The sequence below is a fragment of the Schistocerca piceifrons genome, chromosome 8 (genome assembly GCF_021461385.2).
Source record: "Schistocerca piceifrons isolate TAMUIC-IGC-003096 chromosome 8, iqSchPice1.1, whole genome shotgun sequence".
Classification (NCBI taxonomy): domain Eukaryota; kingdom Metazoa; phylum Arthropoda; class Insecta; order Orthoptera; family Acrididae; genus Schistocerca; species Schistocerca piceifrons.
The window spans coordinates 201499164-201509296 of NC_060145.1; the positions used below are offsets into that span (position 1 = coordinate 201499164).

At 39.7% G+C, this 10133-nt stretch overlaps 1 protein-coding gene across 1 annotated transcript in view; it reads right to left on the reverse strand.

Annotated features, from left to right (window-relative positions):
* The window catches only part of LOC124711692, an 85556-nt gene extending 85355 nt beyond the window's left edge, over window positions 1-201 (reverse strand). Inside the window, exon 1 of the mRNA XM_047241891.1 lies at window positions 66-201. Within this exon, the coding sequence (XP_047097847.1) occupies window positions 66-68 (3 nt within the window). The 5' untranslated portion in view covers window positions 69-201. The remainder of the gene's footprint in view (window positions 1-65) is intronic.
* Between the last annotated feature and the right edge of the window lie 9932 nt (window positions 202-10133).

Sequence of the window (10133 nt, forward strand, 5' to 3'; positions counted from 1 at the left end):
ACACACTTCCCAAAAGGTGTACGTTAGATGCACTTTTCTGCACAAAATGTATTTATATAACTCACCATATTCAAAACTGTCAATATCTAGCAGACACAACGAACACAAACAGCAACACCCGCGAAATATTTGAAATTACGACACGTGACGAAGGTGTTTTTGCAAAGAGTTCTTATCAAGGATATTCTCTTCCTTCGTTCTGATTATCATTGGAATTCTTTGCATCCCATCACATGTCACAATTTTTTTCGTGACAGCTACTCTTTACACTCATATGTTGCTAACTAATAATCTACGTTTTTAAGGGAAGTATCTGACTACCAATAAAACCTATCTAGACTTTTCTACCTTATATACAACACGCTGTGCTCAGATGCTTGATGGAATAACTAACGAAGACGTACTGCATTGAATTGGAGAGGAAAGACCTTTATTGCACAACTTGGCTAAAAGAGGAGGTGTGATGTGAGTGTGGGAAACAAGGCTTCACCATAGTGGGAACGATGCAGCAGTTACCCTATACAGAAATTAGAGGTTTGCGTAGGGTAGACTAGCGCGGATAACATAATCAAACTAATTTGACGGAAGGCTACAACAACAATAAACTGCTGATGATAGAAATATTAATACCAACATCTTGAAATCATCACAATTTGTCATTTAATTTTTTTGTATATATTGCATATCGAGGGAACCTCAACTAATCGGATGTACATTAATTTCTCTCATTTGTTTTCCATCTGCAATATTCTAAGCTGACTGCAGTATGCAATGAACACTTGCATGCACACTTCCATCCCTTCATTGCCCAAGAGATACAACATTTTGTTAACACCAAGATGGCGGTGGCGCGTAGAGACATACTACACCACAGATCCGCGGAAAATTACGATTTTTTACATCCTTTGTGTGTAAAATGTAGTGTTAAATTATGCCCGTGGTCGCAAAAATGGATCCATCGACAGTGTTTAAATACTTTAGAAGAAAGAAACATGACTCGTGACAGTGGAAATGTGCACTGTAGTTACCGTGATATATTGTGTTTACAAAAGGAATATCGAGAAGACTCTGTGACTTCTTTATTAAAATACGACCTTATGTTAGCCAAACTGTATGTACAGAACCTTGAAAAAGTGATAGAAGTTGTGACATTACAGCCTTTATCACTGCGATTTTTAATATGTAAAAGTTTTTTTTCTGTATTTGCGTCAGTATGTGCGAACTTCTAACATATACCAATGAATGTTGTAACCAGATATCTTTGCCGCACTCCTGAAAAGCGCAGAATATCACGATAGCTATAAACTGTTATACGCTGCTATCGATCAGCAAAAAAAAAAAAACCGATGCACCTATGTTTCAAAATAACAATTGCCAATTTTTACTTCTTCAGGGAGCCGCGCCGCTGTCTAGCTGTTCTGTGAATGTGTTGCGAGTCGGACGCAAAAGTATTGTGCTCCATACTGATATAATCATTGTATTGTAAATTTAAGAGTTTAAGTGATTAAAAATATATGTAGCCACAAACAAGCGAGAATGTGTATCGTGAAAATTCGCTCCATCGCCACAATGGGTGGCCATGTTAATGTAAGTTTCCGTTTCATAATATAATACTTGAAGCCTTGAAGTTTATTTAATTTCAAAGAAAATCTCTCAACCTTATTTTCATTAATTATACTTGTGATAATCTTTTCTGTTTAAAAGATTTATGCAGCTTATGATCCAGCGTGTGTTCTGTCGGAACAGGAGGCTGTCGTGACGACATCGTTATAGTATTTATTCCAAGTTCTTTCAGTTCCGTTTATATGTTCGTACAAATCCAATTAGTTGGTCCCTTAGGTTTCTTTCATGTAACTTCCGTCTGTTTTCTCCGCGCGATCTTCCTCCGAAAAAAAATTTCTGTTCATTTTTTTTTTAGTAATTTTCGATATCGCGAAGGAGAAAAGACAGCCGCCTCCTGCTCCGAACGGAACACCACGACTTTTCTAACGTCGGAGAGTACCGCACAAATTTTCCGCTAAAAGGTAATAGAATTTCTTAAAGCTGGGTCAATTACACATGTTGCTGCTGTTCTCCGACAAATCTGGTGTGATTAATAGTAATTTATTCTGTCACGACAAAAAGAACCAATTTTATTTTTACCAAAGCAACAAAGCTTTCAATTAAATTACTAGGAAAAAAAAAATCATACCAGATCTGGCGCCCGAACAGGGACTTGACTAAAATATTGAAAGTGTCACGGTACTAATATATGATTGTCTTATTTCATGTATCGTTCTTTGGAACCCAATGCTGCATAAAATTACGGATGAGCAATAAATGTACGCAATCTTGAAGGACGCGGTATGTACACAAATATCTTGGGATTTAATAAGACGCAGATTTGCAGTTTTGAAGACAACGCCGAGTGAGTACCAAATTTTCGTTTGCCATAGTTCTGTCTAAAGAGTAGCTCATTGACCTTCAAATTCGACCTCACTCTATCCTTTCTGTAGCTTAACGTAAAAAAAAAAAAAAAAAAAACTACTTTTTTTTACGTAAATATTTGAACATTTTCTGTAACCTTTTGCTTGGCCTATTTGTTTTATACTGTAGTTAGTATTCTCGTGTAAGTTCAAGATGGATGCCATTTCAGTCTTTTCTGTGTAACAGCGTTGGCAATCAATTGTTTCAACGGCGTTGACTCCATCTTGTCTTTTTGCTACAGACGTGTGTCAGTTATTACCCACGTAACATTAGACATTTGACGAACGCGCCGCGACTTTAAAGCCCGGTCCACACGCAACGATCTGTCTGCGCAGACATCGGCGCAGATGTCTGTACATGCAAAAGATCGCTGCAAAGGTGGTGTGTTCACACGACACAAACCCCAATCTACTACTCGCCCGCCATCTGTCGGTGTAGAAAAGAAATATTAGTGGCAAGCGACTACGCTCCCCGAAAACGTCAAAATTTAATTCAGTTATTTTGAAAAATAGAAATGGAGGAAGTTCTGTTGTGGTCTGTGTTCACAACTTGTGTTGCAAAAAACATTCAGACCAACCGCAGGAAACAGAGAAAGCGGTCAAAATGGTGCAGACAGTGGCTGCTAAAGCGAAAGCAGTTTTGTCACGTAAATTTACTGCGAGAGTTGCAGGGCGAACCTGTTTTGTTTTACATAACCTCGTGTTCCATTTCCTCGCACATTGGCACTCCAATTTCATCTTCAATTGTACTCCTGCTTGGTCTTGGCGTTTCTTGATCACTAAGAAAGCCAAGTAGGTCAAAATACCATAACGTTGGCTAGTATACTATATCTACTCCTACACCAGATCTTCTAGATTTCTGAACTTTGGATAACTCTTTTCGGTAAACAGTTCGCTGACAGACTAATTTACTTGACTTGCCTTCATGAACTCATCTTTCAGGAAAGCGTAAATAGCTTCACATGTGTTGGGTATTATTTCACTCAATGCTTGTTTCGATATTGCAGATGAAAATTCCAAATCATTGTAGCTCCTTCCTGTTGCTAGGAATCTTAATGTTACTGCCAGGCGTTCATGAGGAGAAATTTCCCTTCTCATACAAGTATTTTTCTCATAATATGAGGGGTTACATGCTTTAAGAGATAATTATAAGTTTCGACATCCATCCGCAAATAATTTCGCCAGTTCGCAACGAAATTATTTTTTTATTACCGTTTCTCTGTTTGCCGAGGCGCCAACTGCCCGCAATTTTTCAATTAGAGCATTGTATGCTGCTGTCTTTTTGTCTCGGTCACTATATTCTTTACTTTTAATCTTCCACAAACATGGGTGGTTTCTGTGTATTTCAATGAATTCACTTACAAACTCTCGAGAACACTGACGAGTATCAGCCATTTTAATGCCCTGTGCACACAAATACAAACAATAGACTGAGCAAACAGCTGTTTCGCCCCAGATTTGCGACGATCTCCTGTCCACACGCTCCAACTTGTCTGCGCAGATGTGGTTTGAACCGACAGATTTGAGAGGTTTCGCTCAAACCTCCAACTTCAACTTCCAGGTTTGCACACACCTCAGGTTGGTGCAAATCTTCTGTTCACACGCAACGATCTGTCTGCGCAGATGTGATGTGCGCAGACATTTGCGCAGATAGATCGTTGCGTGTGGACGGGCCTTAACTTGCGCGGCAAGAATAATTGACAATCAGAATTTCAGTTGGCAGTACCCATTTTAAGTTGGCAATAGTTGAATTTCATTATGGCGGACGGACAATCGAGCGCGAACTCTGCAGACGAAAGCGACGGCACTGTTAACAAACATTACCGACTCCGCTCACGCGGAACGACGGCCAGGACAGACGACAGACAAGAGGTAGCTAACGTGGACGACACTCAGCAGGAAACACCCACCTCCCCGATAACGGTATCAGTTGACATTGTCAAAATGTTACAGGAATTGATACTAGACAGACAGGAGAGGGAACAGCGCGAACGTGATCGCGAACAACGTGAGAAAGACAGAGACAAGTTTTTATCAGAGCTGAAAACGGATATGACAACACAGATTGACTCAGTTAGGAATGACGTAAATACCATCATTGATGCGAAAGTAGGTACCCTCACTACGCAAGTAGGCTCTCTCACAGCACAGATAGATTCGGTTAAGGGTGACGTCACGGCACAGATAGATTCGGTTAAGGGTGACGTCACGGAGCAAGTAACCACTTTGACAACCCAGATAAGCACTCTGAATAACAAAATTGATAACATTGGTCAGAATCTCACAACTCAAATCGAAGCGTGTCGCAAAGAAACCGATTCGGTAAAACTTGCGTACAAAACAGTTACACGACAGGTAGACGAGTTAGCGACAGCGGTAGCCACTGTAGAATCAAAAGTAAGTGCAATGGCGAATGACATTTCGGACCGAACTATTGACGAAAGAGTTAACAGTAGTGTTGCTTCGCACACTAAAGCACTTACCGAACATTACAAAGAATGGATTGATGTACAAGAGAAGCTAGTTGAGGAGAAGGTTACACGTGACTTGAAAGATGTTGTTAAATCCGCAACCTTAGACATATTATCTGCACCCGGCAGTTCAGGAGACACTGTTTGTACTGAACTAGGCCAAATTAGACGAGTGTTTACCCGGGATTTGCCGGAATGGCGGAAGCAAGTAACAGATGAGATATCCGACCTGAAACAGCAAATTCAAACACTACAGTATGATAACCAGAGCGACGGGAAACACTCACTACCTTCTGAGCCAGATGAACATCAATACCAGACAACACAACAACACAACACACCACAGTACATTCCGCGACTAAAAAATGAATTTAACGATTCACACAACAACAACACTGAACAATTGACACTCACAACCCTCATGAAAGAGGAGAGTGTATTGAAACACAGAGTTTTTCAACCTTTCCAACCGGAAAAGCGAAATATTCATCCAGTCGTTTTCCTAAAGAACTTTTCAGGAGTCTTTCCAGCTGCCTGGAATGACAAACAGAGATTACAATTCATTACCGGATACATACAAGGAGAAAGTGCTATATGGGGAACCGAGATGGTTGATAAGTGCAAAACATTTAGCGAGTTTGAGAAGAACTTTTTAAGCAAATTTTGGAGCGCAGGTGTTCAGCAACGCCTACGCAAAGAGGTCTATAACGCCGAACCTTTCCATTCGAACAGTGGCGGACTTCGCCGGTACTTTGAAAAGTACTTGAGAAAGATACAATATTGGGACACTCCCATAACAACAAAAGATGTTATTATGATCCTTAAGTCAAAACTACCCATTTCCATACGCGAAAAATTAGTGAACGTGTCAGAGGAAGACCAGGACGCATTTTTATCCGTCCTTGATTCGCTCGATCTTATACACGAAGACGCGCGTGCGAATGCTAACCGTAAGAACCACAACGCAGGCACGTATTCGAATGGAAACGGTAGTAATGGAAATGGTTCACACGAAACACAATACGGAAACAAACAGTACAATAACCGCAATAGAGGCCGAAACAATGGTTACCGTAATGGTAAACACAAAAACAAGCATTACGGCAACCAACGGTACAATCCAGTATACAACACGCAACAACAGTATTACGGGAATGCCCCATACCAATCAAACAATAACGGTAGTAACTTCTACCAGAATGGGAACAAATACAAGGGTAAACGTTGCAACAATCAAAATTGCGGAGGTCAGCTACCTCCACCACAACCCTATGGGCAGCCACAACATCAGCAACAACAGCAATACACGCCTCAGCAACAACCATTCATGCAACAACAACAGTACACGCCACCACAACAGGACTTTAGATACAATAACAATAAACCAAGAAAACAATACAATCCACCGGTATATTTTACGCAGGCAAGTAATGTACCGATTTTTCAGCCTGGTAATCAAGTGCAGTACCAACAAGGGTTTGATACAAATCAACACACACAATGGGTAAAAAACCAGCGAGAATGGTCAAGTGATGTGACAGAAGAATCAAATCAGTCGCATCACAAGAAAGTGGAAAACTAAAGGTGCTTTTACGGACACATTTTAAGCCATCGAAGTTGTTGAAAAGAAATCGGAAATGGAGGCTATTGTACGACGGACCATTTGTAGTAATTAGAAAACCACATACAGGATGTTATCTAATAGCGGATCCAGCATCTGGCAGAATTAAAGGATTGTATCACCACCAGGATCTCAAGAAGTATAACGAGGCAAAGTAACGAGCAAAGGAACATTAGCCTAAGGTTTAACCTGTGAAACACCTCGGTATTCAAACACACCAATACGAGTACTCACACTTTGGCGAAAAAACTATGGAGGTAATTGAAGATTTGATTTATTATGGCGTACGAAAAAGAAAGCACATTCCATTTGAGAGGACAGATTCTCAGTTAGTTTTAAGTTAGTCATAGGTGTAAGCAGTCCAAGTTGGCTGTTGGCATTGAGGAATGCCGTTATTGGTGAAAGGAGATACGGAAGGAAGTAGCAGATTGCCACCTTCCAACTCCAATGAATATATATGTATGTGAAATATTAGGTTAAGCAATTTTTTTTTCAGCCCTCAAGATGGAATGTTAGTCTTTAAGTGTACAGAGTACAGCCTATTGCGTGTAAACTGTGTGTTATTGTAACACCGCCATGAACTATACCTTTTGTTAGCGCGATCTTTAGAATTAAACAGATTTGTGTAGCCAAGTGTTTGAACTGTCAAAAGCAGTAAATAACAGAGAGAGTATCACGTAGTATTTGATAGTTTTCAGGAGATTCAATCTCAGATTCAAAGTATCATCTACGAACAGTAAGCCTCATAAAGATTTAAAGCTAAGCAACAAAGTATTTCCTTATTCTGTTTTACAACAGCTGTTAGGTCATGTAGTCGCGAGTGCCACTACATGGAAACATATACGTCGTACTGACAAGTCTGAAGTATTCCTGATGGTAAACGTTTCTTCTTTAAACATGTATGATGCACTAAAGTAATTAGTTATTTCACAGCCAAGCCCGACAAGCGCCCAGAAGGAAGCGTGATAAACTAGAAAGCTGTCACCAGATATGACTCACATTATAATAATAAAACTAAGATCTGATATTAGATTAAAGAATAACCACTTGAAGGCACACGTGACGCATGTCATGCATCTAAGGTCACAAAAAAATATCCTAGTGTAGTTGTGCTAGAATTTGTATATGTATATAGTATATTTATGTTCATATTTGATCCTCTCCTCTTCCACTTCCCCATCCTATCCCATTAAAAAAAAGTGAGGATTAGAATTTGACAGGCTCATCTGAGTGCTCTTTAGACGGTTGAAGTGGAAACGAAATTTGTGGGAGAGATCCGTTAGCGAAAGTTTTGTTCTAATCGCGTATCGCGAGTAGCAATGTTGAGAGATTATAATACATTCCGCGAGTAGTACTTGCAGCCAGTAACTTTATGAAGCATGAATCTTCCGGAGAGAAATGCATGAGTATGGTCGACCAGTAGAGAGAGAATTTGTTCAATCTGTGCTCTACATAAACAGTGACACTAAATTTTGAAAAGAAACGAAATAACAAGCTGCTTAAAAGATTTGTTTAAAAAAAAATTTTTACCTTTGTAAAAGGGAGAGAGAATAACCGAAATAATCGTGCCTTGATGCACAAGTAGTGGTATTCAATACGCTAATCCGGCGTGGCGTGACTGAAAAGGTTAACAGAATTTTGTGACTGTAAGCAAACTTAAGAAATGTATGTATGTATGTATGTATGTAATTTATGGACATTGTTTAATCTTGTAATGTATTTACCTGTGAGTAACTTGAACTGTGAAATCACAATGTGAGATGGGAGATGTGAATTTGCAGACACTCTAAGACGTTCTAAACAAAATGCGAGTGATAAAGTATACAAAATACGTGTGCAGTGACATGTGTACACGCAAGTGCAGGTAGTGACAGCGATCACAGCAAAACATTTTGCAAACTATATGTAAAACGTTGGCTTCACTGACCTGTGTGTAAGCAGCATGGCAGGTCGCAGGGACTGTCGTGTGAAATCCTCGAAACAGACGGTGGTATTTTCTACCCAAGTTTTCGATACGCCGATCGACGATGGAGAAAGGACACTAGACGTGTGTTTTCCGCGTGTTCTCATTTTAGCAGAGCGCGAGTGACACACGTTAAACTTCATACGAGCATACACGAGCGCGTGTTGCACTGGACTAGTAACCGGCAACAGCGCTTGCAGTTGGACTCAACAATTAACATTTGGAACACAACCGACGCGCGCGCTGTGGAGGCGTGTCATTGACCTTAGAATGTTTTCCGTCTCACAACTACGCAAGAGACATTGCTAAAGCTATCACAGTGAAACTTAATTATGAACTTTATTTATTCTGTAAAAAGAGAAGTCTTAGCTTCAAATTAATTTCCATTTAATCAGTCACGTCGGATATTTTGCGATAGATAGTTAAATAAAGACAAGGCATTACTGAGCACTGAAACGTTAACTGGAGGGGAAGGTTATCAATCCTGTCCAGAATCCTATAAAACCTTTACCTGTAAGTCTACATTATAGCACGAACCTAACACAGGTTTCTTTCTGTTTATTTGCATGTAAACGACATGACGCTTGATGCGAGACACTAGAGAGGCAGCACGAGCGAACACAAAAAAAAGACGCTACCCGGGGTCGTGACCTCTCGGACGACGCCGCTCACCGAACGAGAATAGACGTTGCAGACTCCGGTTAAGTGAGCGTGTGACAAATAAAAGTGTACAGTGTAGTGTCAAGTGAAACGTCCTGATTAACAACGACATTCTAAAAGAATCTAATGAAACGGATAAAAAAAAAACATTCCGAGACCAAACAGGTCACAGACAATTTTAGAGGACTGTTTAAATAATTATTTCAATGTATCTGTGTATGTTTGTCTACTGACATGTTTTGTTTCCTATATAGAGTATTATTCATTTATCTTTGTGTGTGTTAGACTTAAGATTGTTTTTTGTCATATTTTGTTTCACAGTAACAGCAATTAAGATGACAGTGCAAGGACACCTTACAATGAACTGAGAGAAGTGCCAAAGTGCACAAAAGACACTGAAAGACATTTGTTTTCATAACTGTACTGGAAGCATAAAATAACTAGATGACAAACTCATTCCAATTTTATGTTAGCACTAAAGTAAACAGATGTCTTGAAACTACATGTGAGTCCTGATGATCCTTCCGGAATCATCATGCCTCACATGGGAGGCATTGTGACATTACAGCCTTTATCACTGCGATTTTTAATATGTAAAAGTTTTTTTTCTGTATTTGCGTCAGTATGTGCGAACTTCTAACATATACCAATGAATGTTGTAACCAGATATCTTTGCCGCACTCCTGAATAGCGCAGAATATCACGATAGCTATAAACTGTTATACGCTGCTATCGATCAGTAAAAAAAAAAAACCGATGCACCTATGTTTCAAAATAACAATTGCCAATTTTTACTTCTTCAGGGAGCCGCGCCGCTGTCTAGCTGTTCTGTGAATGTGTTGCGAGTCGGACGCAAAAGTATTGTGCTCCATACTGATATAATCATTGTATTGTAAATTTAAGAGTTTAAGTGATTAAAAATATATGTAGCCACAAACAAGCGAGAATGTGTA